General features: G+C 33.1%; 1 protein-coding gene across 1 annotated transcript in view; it reads right to left on the bottom strand.

Annotated features, from left to right (window-relative positions):
* Positions 1 to 7320: 7320 nt before the first annotated feature.
* The window catches only part of LOC114342839 (lysosomal acid phosphatase), a 31586-nt gene continuing 21135 nt past the window's right edge, over positions 7321 to 17771 (bottom strand). The window contains exon 4 of the mRNA XM_028293651.2: positions 7321 to 7801. Within this exon, the coding sequence (XP_028149452.2) occupies positions 7365 to 7801 (437 nt within the window). The 3' untranslated portion in view covers positions 7321 to 7364. The remainder of the gene's footprint in view (positions 7802 to 17771) is intronic.

The raw sequence follows: 17771 nt of genomic DNA, 5'->3' as shown, positions 1-17771 counted from the left end.
AAAGTTATTATCCATAATACCCGTGGTGCGTTCAACGTTAATGCCCGACTAAATAATTTTTATAGGCAAAAAATTTGAAGGATTTTTGAGTTAATTAGTAGATATCTAGATACTACTAGTTTCAAATAAGTAGATTTTTCTACAACTACTATTCCAAATGCATTTTTCTGCACAATTTTATGTTAACAAACTTAATATTTTCTCACAGAATAACTGACAGTAGTGTGCAGAAAAGTGACGTTTCTGTGCCGGAAAGTCCTTTTCTGCATAGTACCATTACATTCCTCAAAAAAATCATAAATATAATTAGGTATAACATTAGCTTCTAATAACACAAAAATATACTGGGTGATTCATTAAAACTAAAGATCATGGACTATGCTAGACTTTCGTGACGCACCCTGTATATTTAAATCTACGTTTATAAAGCGCTCATTTGAATTTAAAAGTTAACGGATGCAGCATTTTTTAATAATTTTCTAAAATAAGTACACAAACAATTTTATTTCATAAGTAGTTTCCATACTTTCTAATTTCAAAATTTCACCCTGTATTATTGTTAATTATATTTCGTTAAAATTGTTTGTTAAGCAGCTTTTAAAAATATAACAATATATAGGGTGTTCCAATAAAAAAACATATGGACTCTGCCAGGCTTGCGTCAATCACCCTGTAGATTTAAATTTATATTTAAAAAATGAACATTTATATACAGAGTGTCCCAAAAGTAGTGGAACGGTCGAATATTTCGCGAACTAAACATCGGATCGAAAAACTGAAAAATACATGTTCAATCATTTTCAAATATCTATCCAATGACACCAAACACCAACCCCCACTACACCCCTTGGAGGTGGGGTGGGGGGTAACTTTAAAATCTCAAATGGAAACCCCTAGTTTTTCTTGCAGATTTCGATTCATTACGTAAAAGTAAGTAACTTTTATTCAAGACATTTTTTCGAACTGTGGATAGATGGCGCTATAATTGGGAAAAACGATTTATCCTGACACCATAGGTAAATTATAGAAACGGTCTAATATCTCGAGAAATACACTTCTAAATGAGAAACCAAAAAAATGTTTTAATACTTTTCGAAAACCTATCGAATAACACTAAACATGACCCTCCAACCCACCCCCTGGAGGTGGGGTGAAGGGTAACTTTAAAATCTTAAATAGCAACCCCCACTTTTTATTACAGATTCGGATTCGTCATGAAAAATTAAGCAACATTTATTCGAAACATTTTTTAGAATTTTTGATAGATGGCGCTTTAATTGGAAAAATACGATTTATTAGCGCCATCTATCAGCAATTTTAAAAAATGTTTCAAATAAATGTTGTTTAATTTTTTATGACGAATTCGAATCTGCAATAAAAAGTGGGGGTTGCTATTTAAGATTTTAAATTTACCCCCCACCCCATCTCCACGGGGTGGGTTAGAGGGTCATGTTTGCTGTTTATCGATAGGTTTTCGAAAAATATTAAAAACCTGTTTTTTGGTTTCTCATTTGGAAGTGTATTTCTCGAGATATTAGACCGTTTCTATAATTTACTTAAGGTATCATGATAAATTGTTTTCTCCAATTGTAGCGCCATCTATCCACAGTTCGAAAAAATGTCTTGAATAACAGTTGCCTACTTTTACGTAACGAATCCAAATCTGCAAGAAAAACTAGGGGTTTCTATTTGAGATTTTAAAGTTACCCCCCACCCCACTTCCAGGGGGTGTAGCGGGGGTTGGTGTTTGGTGTCATTGGATAGATTTTTGAAAATGATTGAACACGTATTTTTCAGTTTTTCGATCCGATGTTTAATTCGCGAAATATTCGACCGTTCCGCTACTTTTGGGACACCCTATATATTAAAATCGACGGGGCCCAGCGCTTTTTATAATTCTTTAAAACAAGGACACAAATAATTTTATTCCAAAAGTGCCTTTCACACTGTATAACGGTTTTTGAAATTTGAATTGGATTAGTATGCCTTAAGTGGACGCACTTGTGCATTTAAATTCTAAACAAAAGAATCGGCACATGTCCCTTTTGTCAGAAGATGAAAAGTATCGGATGTCACTAACATTCATCCAGTATAGGCTATTTATAAAAATTTGGGTGGAACCAAACAAAATTAAAGTGTTGTTGGTGTTGGGAATATATGAATGAGAAAGTTTTAGTCAATGGTAGATACACTGAAAAATATCCGCAAATATCCGATTTATTTAAAGGTAAGAAGAAGATACGACAACTCTTCAAAAGGTACGCAAATCGGATAATTATCCGCCGATTGGCAACACTGAGGTGTATACTGTCGACAATCATGCAATTATAACGTGTCGTACTTACATTCGGTTACAAGGAGCTATAACCTCATTATTCCATAACATGATGTTTCTGCTAAGTTATGCCAACGGGATATGGTGAAAAAGACGGAGAATGTTACAAAGGTAAACAAGTTTATGGTATTTGGGATTTCTTGAGGGTGAAGCGATAGTTGTTGAGAGACAACCAACAAATCTGTGTCTATTCTTGTGTTTGTGAAGTAAAGTAGTGGATGTCATATATACAATTTTTAAAATGTTTACTGTTTACAAAATTTTTTTAGAGGTTTTATTGGCTTTAAAGATTTATATTTTTACTTATTAAAGAATTTGTTTTTATTATTTTATTTATATTTATTAACAGAATACTATTTATTAATGTGTGTGTTAGTGCAAGATTGACAACGTTTGGATACAGACGGGTAGAATGTGTATTATGTATGTTAGATGTGGATGTGCAGCTGTAACCTAAATTGTTAAGGCTAGTACTACTTGACGTTCAAAATGAAAGGAGTAGTGGTCGTGTAAGGGAAGACCAATCAGAAAGCTTAAAAACTTAAAAAGTTGTAGCTAAAATATAAATTAGGAGTCATATATTAAAAAAAGTAATAAATGTTAATTAATAGAAAACAATGTTGGTACCTCGAACTGAGATATAAGTTAAAGGGGTGGAGAAGTAGAGTAGAAAATAAAAGAATAGAAAGAAAGGTAGGAAGTAAAATTCAGTTGTAAGTAATTGATTGCAAATTGAGACTATGTTTTAATACGAGCAGTGAACAAATATCAATAAACTATTGAATTAGATAAAAGAAATAGTAATAAATTGTATTTTGTGGGTATACCTACATTGTATTTTAAAAATTCGTCAATAAATAGGTGAGTGAATTCACTTCACATTAAATTAAAACAAACACATAGGACACAAGACGAAACAACAAATAATGTGGAAAGTTTAAGTTAGGAGCACTTGATGATGCTCTGCAACCTATAGAGAGCGAAACCGGTCGTCGGAAGTACACAATTAAATGATTGAGAGTACGTCTGTCTTTTTCTTCATTTAAAATGAACTCTTACATGCAACCCATTCAACATACCAATAAGATGCTTAAGAACGTTACAATCTGATCAAACAACATAATCAATAAGCAATATTTTTCTTACCTAAATTACTACTAAAACCTTAAGACTAAGAACAAAACTAGTATCCCTTCTTCTTTTTCTTCTTCTTGACTGATATGAAACCAATATGGCGGGACCATTTAAGGCTGCTGTCTAAAAAAAATACCAAGAAATTTTACAGAATCAACGGTACTGATCTGGCTGTTATTAAGAGGCAAGAGTTGAAGAGATTCTTTGTAAGATAATGCTACTGTTTTGTCTAGGTTAAACGAGAGTAAATTAGAGTCAGACCAGGCTTTTATTGTAAGTAGATCAGAAGTTATAGTAGCACAAAAAGTTGCAATATTTGAGTTGCTCCAAGTGATACTGGTATCATCAGCAAAAAGAAAGATTTTTCCATCGATTTTTAAACTAGTGATGTCATTAATAAAGATAAGGAAAAGTAGAGGACCCAGTACTAAACCTTGAGGTACCCCACATACAATCATTTTAAGACTAGAGTCTGTATCATTTGCTCTAACCAGTTGTTTCCTGTCATCCAAGTAAGGTTGGAACCAATTTAAAGAAATTCCTCGAAATCCGTAGAAATTTTATTTTTTTATTAAAATATTGTGATTTACACAATCAAAATCTTCGACGTAGTCACAAAAAACGGTGACAGTGTAAAGATTATTGTTCAGTGCTTAATAAACCTCATGTAGGACAGAAAACATGGCATCAGTGGTGCATTTATTATTTAACAAGCCGAACTGATTTTGTGATGAAATGTTGTCCTGCTTTTCAGCATCTACAAAAAATTAATTTTTAATAATTTCTTATTTATTATAATATAAATACAAAAAAATTTAAACAAATATATATTTATATCTTGTTTCAAAGTGTTAAAATATAAGAACAATTTTAAAACTAATGTACCTGTATTAGACAATGAACTAGATAAAATCTGAACTTTTCTAAATAGAGTAATCGGACCCATGTATCTAATGTTTAACAATATTTAATATGCAGTAGACAGTAGGTATAATGATTTTTTAAGTTGCCTACTAGTTTCTATTTAATCACTACTTACTTAATCTACGGTTATCTCAGAGTCTTGTTAAAATCTCGGAGCCAAAAATCTTCTCAGTAAATACCGCATACTTATAGCGGCTACTGTCCCTTTTCGATATAAAAAGGATAATTATAGTCTGGCCAGCATAATTTTTGAAGTGAAACCATTTGTAGGGACGTTCTGCACTTTTTTTTTGATAAGGAATAGTATTCGCCACCGTCATCGCGACCGTCATCGCTTCGGCGAAATAAATTTTGTATGTATACGGTGATGAGAGCGCTAATAACCGGCAAAATAACGCAAAAGATAGAAAACATAAGACATTGTGAAATAATAATAGATGAAACCAGTAGAGGTGGAAATTACCGATATTAAGGTATAAATTATTAACATTACGTTACATATTTTCTTATCTATACACGTCTGTGACAGGAGTATTTTATAAAATTCTCCTGTCACAGTGACAGTTGTTATACTCCGCTACCTCTGAAGGTGGAAAACTGTGTAATGTAATCTTAATTTATACATTTTTATCGATAATTTCCACCTCTACTACTTTCATTTCATTTTACTTCATAATGCATTATGTTTTCGATCTTTTGTATGAAAATATATTAAATTGTGAGATAAAAAGAAGTGAAACTAGTAGAGGTGGGAAATTACGCGATAGTAACCTATAAATTTACATTTTATTGATTGTTTCCCACCGTTAGACGTATCAGAGGGGTATGCCAACTAAAACTGTCACTGTCACAGTGGTAGTTCATTGTCCCAGGCATGTTTACATATCTGGGATCTGTGTAAATCGCTATTTTTGATGTACCTATGTTTCATGCTCGTTTGACGATTAGCAGTCATGCCGTTTTTCCCATATAGAACTGTAATTTTTTTTATGTAATTATGTTTATTTACAATCTACATCATTAAAAGAGTATTAAGTAAATTTGTTCCATGTTTTTGGGCATGAAGAAGAGACTTCCAATGATGTCTCATCTTATTCTATTTATGTTAAAGTTTTAAAATAGGTCCTGAGGCCAGGTTCTATCTAGTCTCCTTGTGACAGGACCATTATGGAATAATTCCCTTACTATCTCATTGTCATGGTGAATGGTACGCTCGCTTTGTGATTCCGAGGCTCGATGGATTTCTTCTCTGATGAAAGGTATATTTAAGTCTTCGTGAAATGTTTGATTAGTTACATACCATGGTGCATCCACTATTGATCTTAGAACCTTAGACTGAAATCTTTGGATGATATTCAGTGATGTTAACTTTGCACAGCCCCAGAGGTGTAGTCCGTAGTACCAAATAGGTTTGAGTATTGCTTTGTACAGAAGAATTTTGTTTTGGATGTTGAGTTTTGATCTGCGTCCAAGGAGCCAATACATTTGCCGAAATTTTAAGTCTAGTTATCTTCTTTTAGTCTGTATATGTTTTTTCCAAGTAAGACGTTGGTCAAGGTGGAGGTCAAGGTATTTAGCGTCTGTTACTGTTGGTATTCGTACATTTTCCATTCTTACAGGTGGGCATGTGTTGTGGCGGTTTGTAAACGTGATTTGAGATGATTTTGTTTTATTTACTTTTGTTCGCCATTTTGTGTACCATTCACTGAGTGTGTCCAGATGGTGTTGCAGGTCTTGTGAGGCTTGTATGTCATCTTCATTTACCGCTAGTATTGCTATGTCATCAGCAAAGGAAGCGATCGTAGTATTATGAGACTCTGGTATATCGGCTGTGTAGAATGAGAAAAGCAGCGGACCGAGAACACTACCTTGCGGAACTCCGGAGTTAATAGGACAGAGGCTGGATTGTTGGTCTTTGAATTTTACTGGAGATATCTATTTGATAAGTAGGATTTGATTAGGAGGAAATAGTTACTAGATAGTGCTAATTTTACTTTGTAAAGCAGACCTGTGTGCCAAACTTTGTCAAACGTTTGTGATATATCTAGGAATACAGCGTTGCAGTATTTCTTTTCTTCGAGAGTTTTTGATATTTCGTTTACTATTAGATGGACTTGTTGTGTAGTAGAGTGATTTTCCCGAAAACCAAACTGATGTTCTGGTAGTAATGTTATGAATTCATGATCTGCGTATATTCTTTGTAGCAGCAATTTTTCAAAAACTTTACTGACGATTGGGAGTAGGCTGATGGGTCGATAAGATGTTACTTCATTGGGCGCTTTGCCTGGCTTAAGCATCATTATGATTTCTGCAAATTTCCATATTTTTGGAAAGTATGATAAACTTATCATGCGACTAAATATTACTGTTAGCATAATAATGGCCTTACGAGGAAGTTGTTTTAGTACTTGTGCTGAGATTAAGTCATAACCTGGAGCTTTTCGTGAGTTGAGTTTGGTTATTTCTTTCTTGACTTCTATAGGAGTAAAACTTTTGATTGGAAGGGACATTTGACATGCTGCGCTAATTAGTTCTTCCACTTCTTCATCAGGGTCTGGTGGCTCGGTTTGAAATACACTCGTAAGATGTTCAGCAAAGACGTCCGGTTTTTCTTTGTTGGAACGACCCCATTCACCATTTGGTTTATGGAGGGGAGGAATAGTTGTGTATGGTTTCTTGAGTTTCTTAGTCGCCTTCCATAGCGTCTGATCATTTGCTGTAAGGTTTGTAATGTAATGTTCGAAGGTTTCGTTGTTTGCAGCTTTGATGGCTACTCCAAGTTGTCTACGTAGTCTATTGTATATATGTTGATCTATGTTGTTTCTAGATCTTTGCCGGAACTGTAAATGCAACAATTTCTTACTAGAGTGTTACTACTAGTTTCCCTAGACGTCGTACCTAACTTTTAACAGATTTAACCGTACACATGGAATTTTACCAACCTTTATTAGTTTTATATTTAAAAATAATACTAAGAGAATAACTTTTTTATTTTTCTATAACTGTCAATAATTTTTTTGTGCTGCTCAGTTATTACAATATTTGTGTCGGAGACTTTGCACATTTCTTTAAAAGTACCGACATCTAGTACAACATTTGATAACTGCTCCTTAAATTGAGCAAAAGGACAATCAGAAGCGCAGTTCCGAACTGATATCTTCTTAATATCATCGTTATTCTTGCTATATACATTCACAAAGAGGTCGTCGGATTCGCGCTGTCTTAATTCAATGTAAATGGTACTTGCAAAAGCTGGGGAATAGGGTTCATCAAATGCTCCGAAAGTATTTAGGAGCGCTGCAATATTGGAGTCATGTCCGCTGTATATTCGATATTGCTCTACATCCAGCGGGTTCGAGATCTTAGCATCAAGGTATTCTACGATGTCGTTGACGAGTGTTCCACAATCTAAAATTAAAATTTGTGTTAATTTGAAAAGAGTTTATCTGGAAATCAAATATATCAGAACAAATGTGTCTTGTTTTCAAATACTTTATAAAATATAGTACCGCTTCACACAACTACTTTCTTAGGCTAACAACAAAATATATATGGACACCAAAAATAGTAGCATATTATACGACAAAGAAAGGATGCCCAATCCATGACGAGAATGTATGATGGGATCATTGTATAAAGGTAAAGGGGACATTCAGGATTATAGGAATGGCAGCTAATCTGGAAAGCTCAACGTAGGTGGCGCTCGTGTAGTTGGAGGTCACGTCAACTTACGTCAACACTTCAAATCAATATATTTCCAAGTAAATATTGCATATTTGTTTCGCTGTGTGAATTAAACTCGAGAAAATAAAATCCCTCAGTGTTGTGCTATGCATTTGTGCTTATCGAGAAAATCAGGACACAGGTTTCTCAAAGATATTCTGAAGAGAAAAAAATGGATTGTAGCAATAAGAAGGGATAAATATGTGCCAACTATAAACGCACGTATCTGCAATAAACATTTTGTTGAAACAGATTACGTATTGCCCCTAGATTCGACTGTAAAAAATAGAATACTTCACTATAAAATTTAGATCAAAATTTATTATAAACGCACGGATTAAGATATGCAATTTTATATACATTCACACTGTTGCCACATCTACAATCGCTTTTTATGAAGTGAACATATAAAAAATTTATATTTGAAGCAATACATAATAATAATAATAATATAGAAAAATGTGAAATACTAATTTTAAATAATTCTCAAGTTCTCAATATTTTTTAGGGACTAAAACATAACCTGACCAAACCTAACCTAGCGTCATCGAAAATAATATAAAAAAAGTTAATAACTGAATTTTAGTGATATATTATCTTTAAAATATGCTTTAAAATGACTAAAACATATCCTGATCAAGACTAACCTAATCGAAAATAATATAAACAAGTTAATAACTGAAAATTAAAGTGACCTAGTAGTACCATTCAAATATTCTTTAGTGACTAAAACATAACCTGATCAAACCTAACCCTAAATTTTTCTAATTTCATCTTAAATTTAAGGTCGCTTTTCACGTAGAAAAACACCCAAATAATTGTACTTAATTCAATTAACACATTCTATATTTCCATAAGGAATTATATTTTTTTAAATAAGACAACATTGCACAATCGACTGCGCTCAACCCATACTTAAACCAAATTTACACCAAATGCGCAACTGTCATGGCGGCCATATTTTGAAAATATCACATTTTTAAATGAGATAAACACAAAAATTAATGCTGACTGCACTTAATTGTGAATTTTAAATTGATAAAAAAGTAAGGCAGATCGCACATATCATATTATTCACAGTTGTCAGCTCGTGTGGGGAGCGAGTCAATACTAAATAAATACCCTCTTCTGAGCTATAGAAATAAAACATTCGGACGATGATTAATATAGTTTATCATTCGATAAGGGCTTCCTTTTTCCAGTAACTCTCGCATTTCTTCTCAATTCATTTTTCAACGCACAAACAATGTCCAAGATCCATATATTTCGGCCATAATTTATTATTTATTAAATCGTAATCAAGAACACCATATACAATCTTCACGAATAGTCAAAACGTTGACCTCCAACTACACGAGCGCCGTCAAGCGGGAGAAACGGCGTACATAGGTGCCATTATAGGGGAATAAAGTTAATGTAGCAACTAACAAAAATTTGGGAGAGAACTCTAGACCGAAGGTAAAGGAAGGCAACAGATGCTTTGTTTGCTTTAATACATTTAATAGAGAAATACGGCGAGAATTAAAGAGAGCTACATCTAGTGTTTAAAGATCATAAGAAAGCGTACAACAGATCCTAAGAGCTATGGAGATAGTCTAGGCGCCAAATAGAGGTCACCGTGTCCTTTTCAATTCTGATGGACAAACTCAATGGTTTCTTATGAATTTTTGGTTGCTGATTACGAATTTCGAGGGTGGATTTCGATCCGAGTGTTAAAAAAATTGTTATAAACAATTTAATTGTTTATAAATTGTTTATAAGGCTATGGCTCATAGACTAAAAGAGATATAAAAGAATATTTTAAATAAAATTTGTTCCTTAATAAAAAACGAAGAAAAAATGGTTACTAAACTTAAATCCAGCAATAAGAACTCAAGATATTGTAAAATTAGTGCACAATACAAATTACAAATTGCAAAATAAGTATTTTTCGAAGCTTTACCGATCGTAACTCGGCTTCTGTGCATGTAGCTTTATTAATAGGCTTCCAAACAGAGTTTATTGAATTACTTGATCTTCATTTGTTTTAAAGTTATACCCATTTGAAGTAATAATGTCCTTAAAAAATTGTAAATTAATTTGTTTAAAAGGGTTTCAAGCAAATTTAAGCTATAAACAATTATACTTTAATTAACAATAATGATAAAAGAACTCAAAAGGAACATTTGAGCTTACAAAAATGTTTTTAAGTTTATTTTTGGCCAAGATATCGATATTTTAAAAGTGCCCTCTGAGGCGCAAGATCGGCTCACCGCGTAAAGTTTCACGCGCTAATTTCTCGATGCAAATTATAATTTTTATGTATAGACACGTTATCTTCATTTTTTATTTTTGAAGATCCTAATAAAATTTTATCATATAATTCTTATAATTATAACGTGTGATCCAAAATTATTGTCACCATAGGTGGCTCTGAACGACAGAGATAGCTATACAGTGAATGTCCATTCCTAATTCAGATATATTTACCAGTCTACGTCAACTTTGCAGTGTACGTCAACTTCAAGAAAAGTTAGGTTATGTAGAGATGTTGGTTGTTTGATTTTATTTATTATTTTTACTTATAATTTTGTTAATTATTTTTATTTTTGATTAAAGTTCTGTGTTAAAGGTTTTGACTGATTTTTTATGTTTTATAATGTTAATCAAAATTAATTGATAAACCAATGATATAAATTCAAATTTAAAGAGGACATACGTAATTTTTTGCACGGCTAGCTTTGATCCCAATAATTTTGGATCGCTCGTTATCATCATACTGTTCCTCGTATCACCTTTCATTCTATTTACTTTGTCTTCTATTTTTGGTACTAAATGAGAAAAAAAAACATTAAAAACTAATATTTTAGAAATAGAACTAAAAAATAAGTTGATATTATTTATTAATACTATTTTTACAAACTTTTTGTTTCATGCATCTGAATCGAGATATACAGGAAATCTCAGCTTTTTTACATCTGCATAAGTTCGTTTTAGCAATTTTTACAGTTACGTGGTGGTACTAAGTCTGTTCTTGTAGGCAGTAAAACTAAAACTCTCTGGGGTTTCAGAGTCTAATTATCTATATGATATAGATATAATATATATTATTATCATATAGATATCCAGTGGATAGTGGATGTATAGTATCCATATAAAGTGGATCTAGTTCTTTTGCAGCATCATCAAGGCACGTCAATTGTGTGTATGCCGCAACAAACTAAAAGCTCGTTTTATATGCAATGATGATGCTGCAAAATAATTCGATCCATTTTTATATGGATATCACATATTGGCTCATTTGCAAGCGTAGAAGCTGAGTTACGATCTATAAAGCGTCGAAAAATAGATGACTGTGAGCCGATGTTGCGCCTCATAGCGCACCATTAAAATATCGATATCTTGACAACAAATAAACTAACGAACATTTTCTTAAGCTCAAATTATTCTTTTTGAGTTCTTCTATTATTATTGTTAATTAAAGTATAAATGTTTATAGCTCAAATTTACATGAAACCCTTATAAACAAATGAATGTACAATTTTTTAAAGATAATTATAACTTCAAACAGGTATAACTTTAAAACAAATGAAGACAATGTAATTTAACAAAATTTGTTTGGAAGCCTATTAATGAAACTTTAAAATGAGACTTTCTAAGCCTTATTTGCATGCGTAGAAGCCCAGTTACAACCGATAAAGCTTCGAAAAATACTTATTTTGCAATTTGCAATTTACATTGTGCACTCATTTTACAATATCTTGAGTTCTAATTGTTGGATTTAAGTTTGATAAACGTTTTTTCTTCGTTTTTATTAACGAACAAATTTTACTTAAAACATTATTTTTTATCTCTTTTATTTTATGAGCCAGAGCCTTATAAACAATTTATAAACAATTAAATTGTTTATAACAATTTTTTGACCACTCGGATCGAAATCCACCTTCGAAATTCGTAATCAGCAGCCAAAAATCTATAAGAAACCGTTGAGTTTGTCCATCAGAATTGAAAAGGACACGGTGACCCCTCTGGCGCCTAGACTAAGATGTAAGGAATCATATACAAAAGAAAGCCTTGTGTCAGATTGACCCAAAGTTTTTCGGTGATCGTTGGTTTGCATCAAGGCTCTTTACTGACTCCCTACCTGCTTAACTTGGCATCCGACAGGTGGGGTGTGGTACACCCCAACAATGCTGAAGCGCCTAAATCAGAAGGAAATTTTGCATGTAGTGGCCACAGCGGCTAGATATCTTTCTATTGTATATTCATCTATGCGATGACACATAGTTTTTAGTCGTCTGATAAGTTTCAGCAAGTACATTTGGATTGAAAGTGGTCACGCCCCACGTTTATGATTTTATACTTTCTGCAGAATTGTCTTTATTTTGTTTTAGTCCTATAAATAAGTAAGTATAGGTAAGTCAACAATACTGATTACAGATTTTAACATATTTCATCTCTTATGGGATGAATCAGACAGTGACGAATGTATTGACAAGAGTAATTCGGAAGCAAGTGAAGAAATAGACAATGTTAGTATAAAAATGGTGACTGTCCTGACCAACTTTAAGATTTTGACGTTCCAGACATCACAGACAACTAAATGTAAAGAGATTTTTTGAGAATCCTTAACTCTTTCAATTGCTGGGGTTTGTCACACCCCACCTGTCTGTTAGTGGCCAAAAAGTTCACCTGTCGGATGCCGGGTTAATCTCGTTATGGATGTATTAACAGAGAAGGTAAAGGAGTGGGCTCCTTGATCAATGCTTTTTGCTGATGATATCATGTTAGTAGAGGAGGGCAGAGAAATGTTAGAGGAGCAGGTTAAAGGTCGGAAAAGGGATATTGAAGATGAAGGAATTAAAGTTATCAGTTCGAAAACGGAGTATATGTACTTGGGTGGAACAGGAATGGAAGGATGGAACAGGATGGAGTGGAGCAGAAACATATGTAGAATTTCTTGTAGGAAAACTAGGAGACATAGATTGCCTGGAGAATTTAAATATCTTGGCTTCTACATAAAAGAAAATGGGACACTGGATCGAGAAATTGCTCACAAAATAGCGGTCGGTTGGTTTACTTGAAAGAGAATAACAGGGATATTTTGTGATCGAAAAATAAGAGAAGTTCTGAAAGGACATATGCAGGGTATTTGGTAAAGAATGGGCCATAGCTTAACCCTAGATTTCTGAGGTTAAAATAGGTCGATTTAGGCTAACTTACCTTAGTACAAAAGTTGATAATAACCGAAATACAGGGTGTCAAAGCTAAACTTTTAATTTATTTATATTTGAATATTTACAGAGAGGCATTAGACAACAACACGAAATTTGGTAAGTGGTGCTGGCATTGTACAATCTACTAAATTGTGTTAAACAAACGTTTCTGGCTAGTAACAGAGGCGTACGACGGGGGAACGTGAATGGTTGGCCCTTTCCAAATTCTACACCACTGGCGCAATTGCGATTTTAGTGCAATTTTTTTATTCTACAATACTTTCTATGTAAAAAATTTACTCTTTATTTGTAAGGATAAAGCCATTAGTTTTCCAGATATTTGAAGCTAAAAACGAAGGAGCATAATACATTAATCAAAATAAGTGTGCCTTTTCATTGTTAACTTCAAATATCTCGAAAACTAATGACTTTATCGATACGAATGAAGAGTATATTATTTGCATAGAAAGTATTGGAGAATCTAAAAATTATGCTAAAATAGCAGTTTCATCAGTGGCGTAGAATTTGGGAAGGATCAGCCATTTACTTTCCCTTGTCGTACGCCTCTGGTAGTAGCCAGAAACGATTATTTAACATAATTAATTAGGGTGTACAGTGCCTACACTTTCTACCAAGTATCACACGGATATATCAAATTATTTTAAAGTATTCTGTTTTCTTAACAATTTATTCTTTATTTAAAACTTTAAGAACTATGTGTGCCCGGTACTATGAAACTATTTGACATATCCTTATGATGGTACTTGGCAGAAAGTGTAGGTACTGTACACCCTACTAAATTATGTTAAATAGTCGTTTGTGGTTAATACCAGAGGCGTACAACAGGGGAAATTGAACGGCTGACCCTTCCCAAATTCTACGCCATTGATGAAACTGCTATTTTAGCATAGTTTTTAGATTCTCCAGTACCTACTTTCTGTCCAAATAATATACTCTTGATTCGTAACGATAAAGTCATTAGTTTTCGAGATATTACTAATGGCTTTATCGTTACAAATGAAGAGTATGTTTTTTACATAGAAAGTATTGAAGACTCAAATAATTACACTAAAATAGCAATTGCGCCAGTGGCGTAGAATTTGGGAAGGGTCAACCAATCACGTTCCCCCGTCGTACGCCTCTGTTAGTAGCCAGAAACGTTTGTTTAACATAATTTAGTAGGGTGTACAGTACCAGCACCACATACCAAATTTCGTGTTGTTGTCCCATGCCTGTCAGGAAATATTTAAAAATAAATAAAATAAAAGTTTAACTTTGACACCCTGTATTTCGGTTATTATCAACTTTTGTACTAAGATAAGTTAGATTGAATCGACCTATTTTAACGCCAGGAATCTGAGGTTAAGCTATGGCCCATTTTTTACCAAACACCCTGTATACTTAAGTGTGGTGCATCCTGTAAAAATGATTCAGGAAATGAGATGGAGATAGCTGAAATGAAAATGTTACAGTGGATGCTGGGTAAGACTAGAAGGGACAGGATCAAGAGCGACTTGATTAGGTCAGAAGCCGGGGAGACTAAAGTCTCAAAAAGATTCAAGAACAAAGGCTGCAATGGTTTGGTCACGTGATTAGAAGTAAGGACTATATGGGACGAAGGATAGAGCTCTTAGGAGTTGATGGAAGGAGAAGTAGAGGATAACCTAGGAGAAGATGGAATGACTGTGGGGTGTGGGGTTGATGACTTGAGAGAGAACTTGACCTTGACTAGGTGAGGAATACACGAGAGACAGAATTAAGTGGCAAAGAATAGTAAGGAACAGCGACCCGCGAAAGGGAAAGAGGGAGAAAAAGGAAAACATTACATGTGGACGTGCAAATAATATACGAACAGAAATATTTATATAAAAACTCATACAGAAAAAAAAACTTCAAGTTGTATATTGGTATAAAATCGTTTATTAAAGAACTTCATAAAATGTCATCCAAATGGATTGCAAAACGTTTTCGTTCTAATTCAGAACATCTTCAGTGCCTAAAATGAAGTATTTTCACATTAGATTAAAGCAAAAAGTTAAATTATGACTGTTAATAAGAAAATTATTTCATGTTTTCTTATTAACCCTTAAACGCCCAACCTTTTATAGGTTCCATGTACGCCCAAGGGTGGGTAAAAAATGTCCACCTAGAAAATAGCTAATATATTTATTGAGAGTTGTTGGAAATGGATTAAACTTAAGAATCTTATGCTTAATAAACACAGCATCTTCTAAAATATTAATATAAACAATTTACAAACCTTACAACAAAATTACAATGTACATTAAAATTAACATACCAGTAAAAGCCAATAATTCAGATTTGTCGATTTTCTCCACATTCTTCCTTTCAGCCTCTTCATTGGCGGATAATTATGTGGATTATGTAATTATACGTCGATAATTCTATGGATTATGTTCCTACCAACGAGAAATTACATAGAAACCTTTAGTAACAAGTTTTACCAAGTGTGTACTTTTTATGCCCACCCATATTTAACTCAAGATATTACTTTTATTTTCAAAAATATCGGTAGAACCAATTTAACATTGGATAAAAGCCTGTCTTTTTAACAATAAGTAATTTTTGTAAAATTTTTAAACACGTAATAAATATGTTACAAGGGAATACGCATTAGGTGGACATTTTTTACCCACCCTTGGGCGTTTAAGGGTTAACAGTCACAATTTAATTTTTGCTTTAATCTAACGCGGAAATACTTCATTCTAGGCAATAAAGATGCTCTGAATTAGAACGAAAACGTTTTGCAATCCATTTGGATGACATTTTAGGAGGTTTTTTAATAAACGATTTTATACCAATATACAACTTGAAGTTTTTACTTCTGTATGAGGTTTTTAAACTATGGTATACAGCCAACTATTGGGATTTTTCCATTGATTTTAAATATTCATATCTCGTCTACCAGGTTTAGACCAAATGAAGAATATATATAATATATCCATTCCTATATCGGTGGTTAATTCAAAACCTTTCAGTCAGACAATTATATATTAGGAGCACTTATACTCCAGTAAGTACTGTGTGGCTTCTATTTTATATTAAGGCAATTACTACTGATGTAACTGGTTCGTTCGTAAAGTACAATAAATTTCATACTATTTAGTATCCATGTTTATTATGGTAGCTGCTACATACTGGAGAGCTATTAAAATAAACATAAATCTTTGGAAGAAATCTAATACTATCGAATTATATACATTACATACTACAAATTTCAATGACTGAATACAGCAATGAACTCTCAAAAATACAAAATCTTACAATTTGTTTATCACCTGTATTTTAATTTTGTTGAAATACTTTTTCATATTTTAAACAAGCTACAAATGAATATACAGGGTGTCCCGAAAAGATTCGTCATAAATTATACCACACAGTCTGGGGTCAAAAATCGTTCGGTTGAACCTAACTTACCTTAGTACAAATGTGCTCATAAAAAAGTTACAGCCGTTTAAAGTTACAAAATGAAAATCGATTTTTTTCAATGTATCGAAAACTATTGTAGATTTTTTATTTAAAATGGTTATGTATCATTCTTATGGCAGGAACATCTTAAAACCAAATTATAATAAAATCTGTCCATCCCATAAAATTTTATGGGGGTTTTGTTCCCTTAAACCCCCCAAACTTTTGTGTACCTTCCAATTAATTTATTATTGTGGTACCATTAGTTAAACACAACGTTTTAAAACTTTTTTGCCTCTTAGTATTTTTTTGATAAGCCAGTTTTTATCGAGATGCGGCTTCTTCTTTAATATATTTATATAAACATTTTATGGGGGTTTTGTTCTTGAAACCCCCCAAATGTTTGTGTGCGTTCCAATTAAACTATTATTGTAGTACCATTAGTTAAACAGTGTTCTTAAAACTTTTTTGCCTCTTAGTCTTTTTTTGATAAGTCACATTTTATCGAGATGTGGCTTCTTTTTCAAAATATACCTAAAAGTAAGTTATAAATAAATTTTCAGATTATTAACAGGTGTGTCTATAATCATACTTAACAATATACAAATATATGCGGAATGGGACATTTCGATGCCGCCGGTTCATCGCCGGCCGTTTCGATGCCGCCGGTTCATCGCCAGTCCATTTCATCGCCGTCATATCTCGCATTTTCTAGAATTCCTAATTAATACTAAAAATAACTAATAATTGTAACTGTCGAAAATTCGGAAATATGTCAGATAGCGATTAATTGACTGGCGATGAATCGGCCGGCATCGGCATCGAACTGGCGGCATCGAAACGGCGGCGATGAAACGTCCTAGACCCAAATATATGTGGTGGATTCGACAAATATTCAAAATTTCTCGATAAACACTGGCTTATCAAAAAAGTACTAGGGATCAAAAAGTTTTAAAAACATTGTGTTTAACTAATGGTACCACAATAATAATTTAATTAGAACGTACACAAAAGTTTGGGGGGGGGGTTTA

The sequence above is a fragment of the Diabrotica virgifera genome, chromosome 3, assembly GCF_917563875.1.
Source record: "Diabrotica virgifera virgifera chromosome 3, PGI_DIABVI_V3a".
NCBI classification, from domain to species: Eukaryota; Metazoa; Arthropoda; class Insecta; order Coleoptera; family Chrysomelidae; genus Diabrotica; species Diabrotica virgifera.
The sequence above is the reverse complement of the archived record's forward strand: the minus strand, read 5'-3'. Positions and strand labels throughout refer to the sequence as shown.